At 42.8% G+C, this 14,943-nt stretch overlaps 2 protein-coding genes across 2 annotated transcripts; one reads left to right on the forward strand and one right to left on the reverse strand.

Annotated features, from left to right (window-relative positions):
* The first annotated feature begins 10,003 nt into the window (after positions 1-10,003).
* Positions 10,004-12,237, forward strand: LOC147432195 (uncharacterized). The gene has a single exon (XM_086492181.1). It carries the CDS (start codon positions 11,562-11,564, stop codon positions 11,874-11,876), a length of 315 nt encoding a protein of 104 aa, XP_086348307.1. The 5' UTR covers positions 10,004-11,561; the 3' UTR covers positions 11,877-12,237.
* Positions 12,238-12,383: 146 nt separating this feature from the next.
* On the reverse strand, positions 12,384-14,207 carry LOC147432196 (glycosyltransferase family protein 64 C3-like). Its single transcript, XM_086492180.1, has 2 exons — positions 13,642-14,207; positions 12,384-13,184 (listed from the first exon to the last, which is right to left on the reverse strand). The coding sequence occupies exons 1-2, from the start codon at positions 14,184-14,186 to the stop codon at positions 12,770-12,772; spliced, it is 960 nt and encodes a 319-aa protein (XP_086348306.1). The 5' UTR covers positions 14,187-14,207; the 3' UTR covers positions 12,384-12,769.
* Positions 14,208-14,943: the final 736 nt, after the last annotated feature.

Genomic DNA, 14,943 nt, shown 5'->3' on the forward strand with positions numbered 1-14,943 from the left:
CGTCGAGTCTAATAGTGGAGGTCCCAAGGGGCCAAATCTCAACCAAGAAAAGAAGGAATCGATAATATAACTATACTTCATAGCATCCACCACAAGAATACTATCCTTGGATGACTTGAAATTTGAATGCATAGGACAAGAAATCGGAGAGTAATCTTCCTTACCATACTATTGAAAAATGTTTTGGACATACTGCTTCTTATGAAGTGCACGTGGTGGATGCCAATGCATGCATGCCATGCTATGAGGACAGAGAGTGTGAGCACCGAGTGAGTGGAGCACACTGAGGGAGAGGATAATAATCCCTCAATCTCCTTATTCTCTTAACCATTAAAGAATAAGGTTAGGGTTGGTGATGGGTTAGTAATGGCTTCGCTCTACATAACTTAACATCTTCAATGCCACAAATGTCAAGCTAGTACGAGTGACCTAGCTTGACCGAACCATGCATATGAGCATAACTAGAGAACCATTCCCTATATGGGGAGTAACATGGAAATTGACACCTAACTCAATGATCCAATTTTGCGCATAGCACTCATCAAGAGCCAATAATGCATCTACACTCAAGTCAGCATTGAATATCAAGACATTTGACGGCTACAACACGCCAGGAACAACCTCAACTGGTGGAGACTCAATTACATTGAGCTCCTCGATTCTCACAGTCTTTTAGGAGGGTCAGACTTGACGATGGTTTTGTCCTTTTCAAGTTGCAAAATATGGAAATCTTTCTTCAAATGGACTTTCTTGTGGCAATGATAGCATTCTAAATTATGTAGGTCATGTTCACGACGACTCTTGCTATGGGCATTCTTGCGATCCTATGATTGACAGTGAAGATGATTGCAACCTCTTTGCCTTTGAAAACCATCAATAGATGTATATGCATCACCATGCCCACTAGTGTCAAGAGACTGACATCTAATCTCTTCTACGAGCATAGCACTAGTAACATCAAGCTTACACTTAGGGGTGGAGCTACTAATGGAAATGTTAAATGTGTCCCATGATGCAGGCAAAGAACATATCAAGAAAATAGCTTTCATTTCATCGTTGAAATTGAGTCCCTTAGATGCAAGCTGCATAAACAAGTTGTTGATCTCATTTAGGTGTGAATTGACACTATTGGCCTCTTTCATATTCAAACGCATGAGTTTTTTCATAAGAAAAACTTTATTCAAGGCATGCTTGCCCTCGAGGGGTCCACCTTAAAATATGTAAGTGTAGCACGTGAGTTCACCCAGAGGGGTTTTCTATATTCCAAAGAATTGTAGAATTACATGTACAAGTGGGGTTTAAAAATGGAAAAATGGAAAAAAGCTATGGGCCTATGAAGGAAGAGGGGTCCTTTAATTCATGGTGAAGTGTGTGTGTAGAGGAATTTTATAAATACCCCTTGAAGGAACGTGCTATAGGTATTTTTGAAAGGTGGACCCCCCCCCTTCAACCTTCCAAACCAAAACTCAGAAATGATCGAGACTACCAAATTAAGCCAAAGTAAGCTCCACAATGGTGTAGAGTGGTCGTATTTGCAATCAACGTACATGAGTCGTAATAGGCATTACTAATTGTAGGGCATGCACTCATACATGCACCAACAAATGTGCAAGCAAAGTCACAAAACTTAGCTCCTTGCAGGGAGTAGACACTCTCAACAGAGTTAACAACACAAAATCTTTGCCAACATACACATAATCCATACGCCTAAAATTCCCATTAGAACCAAAATGATGCAAAAATCGGTATCCAGTGATTGTAGACCCTCTGAGTGTAAGAGAGTTGCAACCTGTAGATATGGAGATCATAATCTCAAGAATGGATACAAGTATATACATCATAGCCAAAGACGCGTATGGAAATCCAAACTTACTCTCAAAATACACAGAGAGCTCAAAACACATGTGAACACATAAATTCTATTTCTAATGGCAAGTAGGACTCCACCTGTACCTACATATCACAATAAAAAATCTCTCTCTATCTCACTCTCTATCTACGATGCCAGAGAGCGTTGGTGCAACTAAAGAGAGTTTGTGCTAGAAGAGAACCAAGTAGGTATGTGGGTATCTACAGGTGGATGCTAGGGTGATAAAACATGTATAAAGGTCAAGGGCACACATGTGGATTGAGGTGTCTATGAACTTTGGGGTTGTTTTGGCCAAGGTGTTCTGCTTTAGGGCTTCTCAAAAGGTGGTTGATCGAAGAGCTTAGAGTACACAATGGAAGTGTAGAAGGTGGTTGTCAAGGTGCTATATGGGTTGGTCCAATGGCCTCTCAATGGGAGATGTATAGCTCAAGATATGCCATATTGAAGGAAAAGGGTACTTTGCATATTCTCACCGGATTTGTGGACAGGTATAACATGATGGTTAGAGCATATGGGAGCTAATAAGGTTGTGAAGTGTGCTCCTAGAGTTGTGTGTGCCGAATCTGTGCGAGGAAGGGGAGAAGCAAGAGACTGTGTGGGTGGAGCAGGCCTCAAGAATGAGGATCCCCTTATTCTTCTGGTATATGAATAATAAGGTTAATGTGGTCACTAGGTGGGTGGTCAATCGCCTGATCGACCGCCCCTATAGGTAGAGGCGTAACGCCTTTACCCAAATAACCTCCCACTTAAAGGCAATATGTCGATAAGCGAGTGCTACTAGCTAAAGTACTAGTATGTACAAGAAAATAGGTGAGAGGCTCCCTCAACCTACACCCATTGGCTTGCTCCGTCGATTTACATGTAGTCGTATCAGCTCTAGTGATAGGCAAGTGTGTGTATCCATGCTAAAGCCTGCATCTAGGTGGAGTTCACTCATGAAGGAGACACGTCTCATCTCTTGCTCAATGCATGCCAACAATAAAACAGAGATTATGTCATCTCGATCCTGAGATACATGCATAGGATAAATGAAGCCACTCTGGGCTTCCTTGGCAATCACTAATTATCCGCAATGCATTTGGAAAGACTACTTTCTAAGCACTATTTGACACCCACAGTCTGCTAACTGTCTCATCAAGATCAAGCTCTGTCTCAGTTGAGGAACATAGCGCACACGTCATAGCGTATACGATGCACCACTGGGTAATGACAAGCAAACATTCTTGCACTTGTAATGTCAAACATCGGACCATCAGCCAAGTGTACACAACCAAAGCTCCAAGGATGTATTGAACCACTCATGATGTGGTGCAACATGGAAAATGGAATCCTCATCTAGCAACCAAAGAAAGAGAAGTGTCACCTCTCAAAGACATATAAGCAAGAGGAATGCTAAAGGCGAATGTGACATCACTGTCACTAGCATATGAAGCCACCGTTGTAGCATGTGTCAAAAACTCATATGCATCTTGCATACATCTTTGATGCTACCTCAAACGTTTGAAACATTGGTGTCTATTGTGCCCTGTGTGACCACAATGCCAACATTGCATATATCGGCAAGAACGAGACCTCTGTCTATCACAAGTCATCCGTAAATTGTCACACATGTCAACTGCCATAAGTGTGTCAAAGTGGGAGATCAACTCGACCACTACACAATCATGAAAACCATGATTAATCGCATCAAAATTGATGCTCACATATGCATAAAAGAACTCTACAATATGCAATTTGTATCCATACATTCTGGGACAAACAACTCAACTACGTAAAATGCATAACCATATATGGAAGTAGTGAGCAAACACACTCAAAATGCATCCCAGTGAAGACTACCCGCAAAGATCTGCAAAAACCTGTGAAGCCTGTGAATATTTGTAATCTGTAGCCACACGAGCATGTGCAATTGACAAAAAACCTTTCAAAGTGGGAATCAAACTCAACCACTAAGCCGTCATAGAGTTAACTACAGATATGCACAAAACATGAAAAGAAATTGGGAAAAATATGGCAAAGTTTCCCTGAAAACTGAGTAAAAACTCAAAAAATATCACAGAAACCGCATAAAGCATGAACAAACACTCAGTGTCTCAGTAGCAAAAGCACATATGATATACATTGTCTGCCAAAAGCCTTGCAAAATAGCTCACTCCTAAATGAGCGGCTCTATGGGTGTATACCTATCCTAAAACACATGTAAATCTATGAAAATTCTACTTGCAAGTTGTACCTGGCTGGCTCATGCTATATCCACATATGCATACGTAGCATAAATCACACAAAACCATGCTAAAAACACTCTTGGGAATGTCCAGTCATGCATGAGCACTACATGTGCCGCAAAGTTTTCACTAGAAAGAATAGACAAGCAAAACGCCCGAAATCTAGCATACACTACCTCATCGATCATAAAATGCGTCGATAAAAAACCAGACACAAACGCTCTCCAAAATCGAATGCATGTTGTATCAGCTGATACAACTAAATAATTGCATGGGCATTGGACTTTTTAATGCAACTTATATGATCCCAATATACTTATCATAATTTGCAACTCTCACCACAAGCATGGGAGCTCCGAGGCCAAGCATCTCCAACACACTACTTACTGCCTGTGCTAAAATCTTTCTCTAGTTTGCTCCAAGCCTGCTCTACAATCCATAGCTAGGTTCTACTTTTGGTTTATCGGGTCTTTGATGTCCACATCACTGCTATCTATCTCACTAGCCCCCAAGGTGAAATGATAGCTCTTCTTAGCAATTGAAAGCATGACCTTTGCAAAATAAGCTAAATGATGCATAAATGTGCAGAGAACTCCAACTCACTTCGTCTCACTGGCGGAAACTCTTCCATGACTACCTCAATCTACCTTAAGATGCCTATCGCAAAACATGCACACATGTTGAGGAGGGTGTCTAATGGTTCATTACCCTTCTCTACCAAAACCGATCCTCCTAAACTAGCACTCTTGGGTTTCTCAACCATGCTTGGCTCTGGTACTACCTCAAGATTTTCTTCTCTTATTTGTTTCTTCTTCAAGTTTCCTCACTTTCTCTTTCGTTTGTTTCAGTTCTTCAGCTAAGGAAATCTGTTCACGTTCCTTCCATTCTAGCCTTCCTAGATTTCCATGTTTCGTTGACTCTTACGTTCAAGGCTAGGCGTATCTGTTTTTGGTTCTTCTATGATGGGTTCGTTTGCCATTTTTTAAGCTTGTCCTCTTGTGATTACCTGGATTGGCATCACATGTTTGTTTTTTAATCCACTACTTGATGGTCTTGACTCTAGTATATTCAACATTATTTTGGCTCCTTTGTTAGGGTTCTTCGGGAAGTCAAAAATCAAATGAGTGATTCCACAATCAGGACATATGCATTCTCCGTGTGAGGGCATTCTTTCATCAAGTGGTCATCACCACACTTATAATATGGTCCTTTAGGTTGTTGAGGTGCTCCTTGATCAACTCTTTGTTGATAAGCAGGTCTTGATTCTGGTAATCCTCCATTAGCTATGAATAGCAATGTACATTCATCCAAATTGGGACCTACCTTCTCTTGAAGTGTGCACAACAATCGATGGTCCAGCAGATCCGATCATGCTCCATGGTTCAGATGATTTCGGTTCTTCATGTGGATAATATCCCGTGCTGGTCATATATTCATTAGGCTCCTTATAATATGTAGGGATTGGCACAAGTGCTTTCTCCTTTGGCTCTTCTACAGTTGGCACATATCTGACTCCTGTAGGTCTTGTTCTTGGTAGTGGAGGTTGTTGTCCTAAGACTGGTTGTGGTCTTTCAACTCCAACTGGTCCCGAAAGAATTCATATTGTGTATCTTGGCATTGGTGGAACTTGTGCTTGTGCTACTTGGGTTTGAGGGGCATACTGGCATTCTTTAATGTACCCGTTGTTGTAATAGCACTCTTCAGTTGTTTGATCTGTCCATTTCTGCTCTATTGCACACCACTTAGATTTCTTAACGTACGACTTAGCAAATAGATTAATCCTATTGAGAACTTCTTTGATGACATGTTCTTGATTTAGCGTAGACTCGGATTTTTGTATTGATTGGGCAAACTTGGATCCTCTATGCTGTGACAAGGAATCATCATCTAAATCCTTATAATCTCTTAACTTACGACTTAACAAATGGATTAATCCTCTTGAGAACTTCTTTGATGAAACGTTCTTGATTTAGCGTAGACTCGGATTTTTGTATTGATTGGGCAAACTTGGATCCACTATGTTGTGACAAGGAATCATCATCTAAATCCTTATAATCTCTTTCCTTGTAGACAACACGACTATCTACCAGATATAGAGCTTGTTTCATTAACTCATTCAATGTAGTGCTCTTTTTCATGTGTAGATCTTTCTGGACAACCTGATCACTTCCTGTCGATTGGCTATCGTCTATATAGTCTATACACACATTGTATGAAGTGTTTGTTCAAATTAGGGTTGCAGAGAAACACACACAGCTTGGAGAAGACGAAGGAAGCTCAAGGCACACAATAGAGAGTGTATAACTTAGTGTGCAATGGAAAGATAGATAGCCCTAGAGTAATGGGCGTATATACAATGCACGAGGGAAAAAACCTCCTAAAGAGGGAAAAAATGCCCCGGTGGTCCTAGTGTGTTCACACACATTACTACCACATGTATATGGTAACAAATCCCCCCTGGAGTGATGCGGTGAACGAGAGCTAGCACATGAGAAAAGGGAAGTGTCATGCCCTGAGGACATGATCAGTCCACAAAGGGGAGTAAGCCCAAAGCTTTGCGGAAAGCTTCAAGCTTCTCACGAGACAATGCCTTTGTGAAAAGATCTGCAAGGTTGTCCTTTGTTGGCACATAAGCCAAGCCGATCTCTCCTACTGAGAGCCTCTCCCTGACATAGTGGTAATGCACCTCAATGTGCTTTGTGCGAGCATGAAAAACTGGGTTCCTCGCAACTGCCAATGCGCTCTGACTGTCAGTGTAGATAGTGTTGGCAGTGTCCTGTCCAACACCCAAATCAACCATAAGGCGTCTGAGCCATACACACTCAACCGTAGCTGTGAAGACTACCCTGTACTCAGCCTCACAACTCGAAGTGGCCATAGTAGGTTGCTTCTTGCTCAACCATGATATACATGAACTGCCAAGCATGAAACAAAAACCACTTGTGGACACTCGCGTGTCAAAACAACCAGTCCAATCTGAGTCCAAAAAAGCATGTAAGTCTGGCGGCAATGATCCCCCCTTGGGATAAAACAAGCCAAGATGTAAAGTGCCACTAAGGTAGCGGAAAATCCTCTTGACAGCCTGCTAATGCTTAGACCCTGGGCTATGCATAAATCTACTGACTTGTGAGACTGCAAACTAAATATCCAGCCTCGTGTTGCATACATAAATGAGGCAGCCAACAGCAGTTTGGTAAAGAGTGACATCAACAGGATCACCAGCATCATGTAGACTCAACTTCAAACCTGTTTCCATGGGAGTGGCAATAGGTTTGCAATAATCAAGTCCAAACTTACATAGCAATGTCTCTATGTAACTTTTTTGACACAAGGCAATACCACCATCACACTGCTTAAACTGTATACCCAAGTAATGATGCAACAGCCCCAAATCTTTCATCTTGAAAGAAGCATTCAAATCAGTCTTAAATTCAGCAATATGTCTCTTATTTGGTCCAGTGATCAGCAAATCATCAACATAAAGAACCACAATGAGAAGTACATCACCCTCACGCTTTACATACAATGTGCTTTCTATTGGACTGTTCGAAAGCCTTGTTTGACCAAATGAGTGTCAGCTTTCTCATACCAAGCACGAGGAGATTGCTCCAACCCATACAAAGCCTTGTTACATTTGCACACTTTGTCCTCTTGTCCTCTTATGACAAAACCGTGAGGCTGCGTTACATAAACTTGCTCAAATATGTCACCATTCAAGAAAGTAGTAACAATGTCTGATTGATGTACATCCCAACCAAAATGAGCTGCCAATGCACATAGGAAACGCACAGTAGTCATACGACAAGTGGGAGCAAAAGTCTCTTCATAATGTATGCCTTTTTGTTGTGCATAACCCTTTGCAATAAGTCGAGCCTTATGGTGATCGATCTCACCATCTGGCTTGCGTTTCAACTTGTAAACCCACTTCGTACCAATGGCCTTTTTGCCAGGAGGCAAATCACATAAAGTCCATGTGTCATTTTCTATAAGTGCATCATACTCTGATTGCATGGCAACCATCCAATTTTCTGAATTCTGTGCTTCATCAAAAGACTGAGGCTCCTCAACATCATGTAAGCTAGACACAGCCAAAGCATAACAATCTGATGCATAAGATGCATGGCGAGAGCCTGAACGAGTACGACTAGACAAAGGTGCATCCAATTTACTATCACACAAAGTGTGCACCAGCCATTTTGGCATACCTCTAGCCTGCTCATTTTCAACCCTTTCCTCATCAAGTACATCATGTACATCTGCATCAGTAATAGGCTGATCTGTAACATTTTCAGAAACCCCCATAGGCTGTACATTTGCCTCATTGGAAATCACATTTATATTTCCACCACTGAAAAGAGGCAACAAAGTGTCATAAATGTCCAATGAGCTTACATTACTGTCTCTAGTACATGACAGCAAGGGCTAAACAGGATCTTCCACAAACACTACATCCCGTGAAACCAGAATACGTTTTGTTTGCGGATGATACAACCTGTAACCTTTGCTTTCAGCACTATAACCAACAAAAATACATTTGACAGCCTTATCATCCAATTTTCTGCGCTGCACTTGTGGCACCAAAGCATATGCCAAACAGCCAAAAACACGCATGTGCTCAATAGAAGGCTTTCTATCATGCCATGCTTCATATGGAGTAATAGACTGCAAAGCTTTCGTAGGACACCTATTAAGTACATAAGTGGCACACATGATGGCCTCAAGCCAAAAAGAATGCGGAAAAGTTTGACTTTTGACCATACATCGTGCCATTTCCGTTAGTGACCTGTTTTTCCTCTCAACAACACCATTTTGCTAAGGTGTATAAGGCACTGTATATTGGTGTTTTATCCCACGACTAGCCAGAAATGCATTAAATTCATGAGACATATACTCCCCCCCTCGATTGGAACGGAGGGTGCCCATAGTACATTTCGAGACATTTTCAGCCATAGCCAGAAATTGTTTGAAGCACATAAAAACTTTGGACTTCGCTTTAAGCGGAAATACCCATGCATGCCTGGAGTAATCATCAATGAAAGTCACAAAGTACAGGTAATTGCCCAAGGACGGAGTTTGCATGGGCCCACAAACATCACTATGCACAAGCTGCAACCTGCATGTGGCCCGAAGTGAACCATCCTTTGGAAACTTAGAACGCTACATCTTACCCAAAATACAGCCTTCACAAACATGTTTGACAGGTGCTTCAAGAGGCGGCAAAGAAGCAACCATATCAGATTTCTGCAAACGCAGCAAACCGGCAAAATTCAGATGACCAAAACCTGCATGCCAAAGTTTTGCATCTGAAATAGCCCTTGAATCTGCAACAGCATTTGCAAAATTTTGTCCACACTTGTCATACAAAGTGAGCTTATACAGCCCACGGCACAAAAGGCCAGATGCAACAATTTCATCACCAAAACTGAGATCATGAATTCTACATCTGTCATCCACAAATTTGACTACAAGTCCAAGTCTAGCAAGTGCGGATACAGACTAGAGATTCTTCTTGATCCCAGGTACATAAAGTGCATCAACAAGTGTGAATAAACTGCCATTTGCAGCAGTAAGCACAATCTTTCCAACTCCCTGAACCGGATAAGAGGCATTGTTGGCACAAGTGACAGAATTCCCATGAGGGACAGACTCGAGAGAGGTGAACAATTCACGATGTGAGGTAATGTGCTTTGTAGCACCACTATCAAAATACCACACATGTGAATCTGTAGCAACTGACAAACATGCATCATGGACAACAGGATTGTAAGTACACTCTGCGCTAAAAGCCCATTCTGCATCAACATCAGCAACACAGTCTCCTTTCACAGAAGACTCAACAATGGCTGCATTTGTAGTGGAACCAGCATTTGCAATGGAACCACCCTCTTTTTTCTTAGCCTCTTTTGCCTTCAACTTAGGACATTGCTTGATCAAGTGATCATTAGCTTTACAATAATGGCAACGCATCTTCTTTTTGCCCTTATCACCACAATTGCCAGACGAAGTGTTGCCAGTGAGAGCGGATTGTTGAGAAAGTTTTTGTGTACCATGGTGTTTATTTGCTTGGCTTCTCTCTTTATGTTGTGTGTAAGTAAGTCTTGGGGCTGCATAGATGGAGAAGAGCTCTCTATGCATGCCGCCTTATGTGTGTAAGTAGTCTCTTCTTTTGGGAAAGGAAAAGAGTTGTCAAGTATTTGTGCATTATGGTGTTTTGAGTTTTGAGGTTTTGTGCTTGCTTTTCTTAGAAGTATATGAGCACTAATATGGTGAAGGTCAATCTTTGCATGTGAGTTTGTGCAGTGTTCAAAGGGATTGCTTAAGGAGTGTGTGTTGAATGGTTGAAGGGCATTTTGTGTTGAAGCACATAAGGAAGGTGTGAGTGAGTGTGTGTGTGTGTGTTGTATATGGTTTGTTTTGGTTTTCTTCTTTCTCCATAAAAGAGGGTGGTGCCCCTAAGAAATATGCCTGTGTAGGGTCTCACGGAGTGGTTGTCTGGTGGGAGCCTTGAGTATCTCTCTACACAACATCGAGGCAGCCACCTTTGCCTGACCCTCTAGAGGGATGCCCAAAGACATGTACTTTCTTTACTCTTGGGAGGGTAAGGAAAGCCATTGACAGGAAGAGCACAGGATCATGATGGTCCGGTAGTAGAGCACTTCATCCATGCCAAAGATATGCTTGCAGAGCCTCTTGATATGATGTTTAATAGAGCCATGTATAAGGGGTTTTCCCAAGACTTGGAATATGTCCACGATTGTGCCTATCTTCAAGTCAAGAGATCCTATGCTTCCCGGGAATTACCGCACCATCATGGTTCGTCACACTTTGGCTAGGCTATATGCATCAATTCTTGAGCATGAGTTGAGTAGATGGGTAGAGAGAGGGAGCATACAGGCAGCAGGACAGGACAGGCAAGGTTCAAGAGAGGTTTCTCCACTCTTGACCAAATTTTGACACTTAGAGCCATTGTTGAGGAGGGTAGACACCATGGCATGAGGATTTATTGTAGCTTTTTTATGTGGTTCCCGCATGCAATCTGAGCACCTGGCTATTGTGCCGAGAGGCTTCCTCAAGAGGGGAGTAGGGAGATTCGAGCATAACATTAGCACAGCAAACAGCAGAGGATGGAGACAGGAGACGACTGAAGAGGTTTTCGTCATTTGTCTTGGACTCTACACTCCGAACCCACCTATGTGTTGTATCGTACATCTAATTTCGGCACTGATTGGAGCAACATCAATTGTCATTCAGTACTTTTTGAGCGGACAGCTTTCCCAGTAGAGTTCAGATATTCATCTCTCCTGCGTCTGTGTACTCGTGTAGTCTCCCCGATCAGTTCGTAGCAACCCGGGTTTTGGTGGCCCAAGAAACGAGTCCTCTTATCAATTTCTCCAATTGAATTTTGCCAACATAGAGGCACACCCCGCACTTATGTGTTCCGCCGCGCAGTCTGAACCTTGCCTAATATGGGGGTGCTGAAAAAGCTTGGCAAAGGATATCTGTACCAGACGTTTAACTTATATGTACAAGACATATGGGACAATCCCCACAAGCCATGGCACGCTTCATCAGCTTTTGTTCCGGCAGCTGAGGCTCTTATTCCCAGTGAGCAGAAAACCATGCATCCCTCTCCAAACGTTGTTATGCAGAAACAAGGCAAGGCAAAACAGCCTCATGATAGCATTGATGCAGCTATAGCATACTCTTATAAAATGTGCTTGCTTCTCCTTAATGCAAACCCCAGGCCCACAGCATTCTCACAAATGGCAGAGGGAGGGTAGAAAAAATCATAGTCTATATGCTGTATACAAGGGACAAGTGGGACGTCCAAATCTCTCTGTATGCATGGATGATGGCAGTGCCGTAGGTACAGGGAATGGCCATTTTTAGGCTTCCGTTCCCCATTCCCTTTCACCTTCCTGTTCCAAATCCCATTCCGTATTTTAGATGTAGTCTCCGTAACAAGGAATAGCAATTTATGCTTGCTTTCGTGTCCCTTCCTGCGTTCCGATTTTCCATTCCTGGTAACTCACTGCTTGCTGTTTTCCTACGTGCAATCCCATTCAATCTCCTCAAATGTTTTGGGGCCACATTAACGAATTGGAATCATAAAAATATAAAGGAAAATGCTGCAATCACACTCGAAGGACCTTAGGGTTTGAACAAGCTTACCCAATTATGCCAATTATACTTTCAATAACCTATTCATGATCTGCACGCCATTGAGCAACACTGACACATTATACACCATGCATTGCATCTAAAACTTTCATGAGTCTCAAAACATGGAAGGAAAACTTGAGTAGCTAGCTTATATGGGTTTCAAAGCAACCCGAAACCACGCCATGCGTCATATCAGAATGGAGCCTTTGTTTTCTCCAAACCCATAGGGAATACACCAATTGACAAATATCATTGCAAACAAGAACTTGATAACTGCCTCAAGAACAAAATGTCAGCAAAACTGCTTCCATAACAGACGCTTTTTATAACAACCTCCTCAAGTACGCAGCAGCACTTGCGATTACTATACCTGTGGAAAACTTCGGCCAGATCACCAAAATTTCTCTTCAAACATTCTGCACGCCATCACAGTATGCCTTGAGCATTCTGGCTATACAAGTACAACTAATGCCACCTTGTTACATGAGCTTGTACGGAGTATGAGGGCCTTCTATACTTCTGACTGATCATTGCAAGGAAGAAGGGAACCATGCTTCTCGCAAAACACCTGCTCTTCAACACTGTTTATGACCTTTCCAAAGCTATAACGCAGAGGCATACCCTCCCAAAGCTGATGAAAAGCTGTTATGCAGTCCCCTCTATTCTTTCTATGTTGCTTCTTGGCACTTAATGCTGAGCTACTGAGATCATTAATGGAGTTGCGTGTGTCGCCCCAATCTCGGGGTTTGCCATTCACAAGCAACGGGCCCTGGTTAGTAGAATTTGCTACCACAAAGTTCATAGCAATGTCCTCACAATTCATGTTGGAATCGATGTATTCTTTGACTCCGTGAGGCACGGCGCATGTATACTGATATAAATATTCAGTTGCTAGGATCATGAGCTTGGTGAGCATGATAGAATACCTGTGTATGTAAAACGAGTATCAGGACCCTTAAGTGGTAAGCTTAACCATACCTGTGTGAAAAAATGCTTTCATACCCAATGGCAGAATGATATTATACTTGGCCAAATTTGGCAAGCTAAAGTTAACAAAAACTAGAGAGCCTTTACAGATAAACTTCTACTTTAACAAAAACTCTTTCTAGCCATCTCCCAAGCCAAGAACGAAACGGAATCAAGGCAATGGAGAAGGCCTGCAGAAAAGGCATTTTATACTAAGACAGCAAGCCCGACTCAACTTGAAAAAGATGAGTAGAAATGTGCTCTAAAACCAGCCCTCTACTAGGGTTTTCATCAGTAAACATGTTTTCTAAAATCTGTAAATATGCACTCTAAAATCTGTAAACATGCACTCTAAAATCTGTAAACATGCGCTCTAAAATCTTCTAGATTTGATGTCATTGAAACGTGTGTAAGTACCTGTCCGGATGTATGGTGTAGATCCAAGTCTTGAGCTGGAGCTGATATTCATGCGAGCAGGGAAAGAAGCCCACAATGCGCCTGTCATTCTCCTTCCACATCTGAAAGGAAAACTTGAGCTCATCCACATCGATGGTGATGTCATCATCACAGATCAAGACAGCCCTTGTCTGAATGTATGGGCGAGGCAGAAATCGATCGTTGAGACTCGTCGTCTCTTGGCGCACCACATAGACAGGTGCACCGAGGCTAACAAGATCTGTGTGGTTCAGAAGCGCCCAAGGTGTGGACGTGTTTCCCCATAGAATGTAGATTGAGTGCACAATGGGAGACACAGAGTAGGATCTCGCAATTTGCCTGACTAAGGGTAGGCGCCTTTCTGCAAAACCACTCATCAGAATCGTAACCTGGTCGGATCGCAGCTTCCAATGCGGTGCATAAAGCTCTCTGTTGCATAGTGAGGACGCGTATGGTGAGGAGGACGAATACGTGATCGAGCAATACAAGACGAGTAAAAATGCAGCCCAGCATGCAGACGTGACCATGCCAAGCCTAACAACATGTGAGTAGTATATGTGGACGATTTTAGGAATGAGTGGATGATGTTTCGAAGAAATCCGAAGGGGAGTGAGGGTGGTCCTATGGGGCAGCAGGTGGCGGCGAAGTGAGGCGAATGTTTTGGCCACGTGGTTCTCTCTCTCTCTCTCTCTCTCTCTCTCTCTCTCTCTCTCAAGCCATGTGAAGGCGGTGGGTGGTCTCTTGCCGACCTGTTTATAAATACATGCACTCGTACGTGTGTCGTCTTGGTCAAGCTCCTGTAGGGACACTAACGGGAGGAGGATGCAAGGAAAGGGGCGCAGGCAAGATGTCTCTCTCTCTCTCTCTCTCTCTCTCTCTCTCTCTCTCTCTCTCTCTCTCTCTCCGCCATTAGCCTCAACTCAGTCGGCTCAGGCAAGGCCTGATGGAGTCTGGACGGTGTGAAGGCTGCAAGCTAGCTGATGCAAGGAGGGTCCTTGTTGCGATGAGCTGTAGACATTTGAGGGCACAGACGTGAGACAAACGATGGAGGTGACGGGGGTAGAGGCGAGAGCATCTTGGGAGAAAATCAGAAAACTACTGGGTTTTCTTTACTGTATGCCAGTATGATTTGTAGGCGGCACCAGCTGATATTGATTCAAAAAATAGAGCATTAGTGAGACTATGTGTGGGGCAAAGTGGCGATGTCTAGGTTCGGAGCCTTGAGATGCGAAAGAAGAGGAGGGGCAATCCAAGTGAAGGCCATGCCCATCTCTCTCTCTCTCT

This window comes from Adiantum capillus-veneris, chromosome 20 (assembly GCF_014529385.1).
Source record: "Adiantum capillus-veneris isolate H3 chromosome 20, ASM1452938v2, whole genome shotgun sequence".
In the NCBI taxonomy this organism is placed as follows: Eukaryota; Viridiplantae; Streptophyta; class Polypodiopsida; order Polypodiales; family Pteridaceae; genus Adiantum; species Adiantum capillus-veneris.

Excerpts from the sequence above, each read along its gene's own strand:
- LOC147432196 (XM_086492180.1), bottom strand. The coding sequence starts at position 14,186 with ATGGTCACGTCTGCATGCTGGGCTGCATTTTTACTCGTCTTGTATTGC. Across the intron at positions 13,185-13,641 it reads TACACCATACATCCGGACAG|GTATTCTATCATGCTCACCA; the intron begins GTACTTACACAC and ends TTACATACACAG.
- LOC147432195 (XM_086492181.1), top strand. The coding sequence starts at position 11,562 with ATGGGGGTGCTGAAAAAGCTTGGCAAAGGATATCTGTACCAGACGTTT.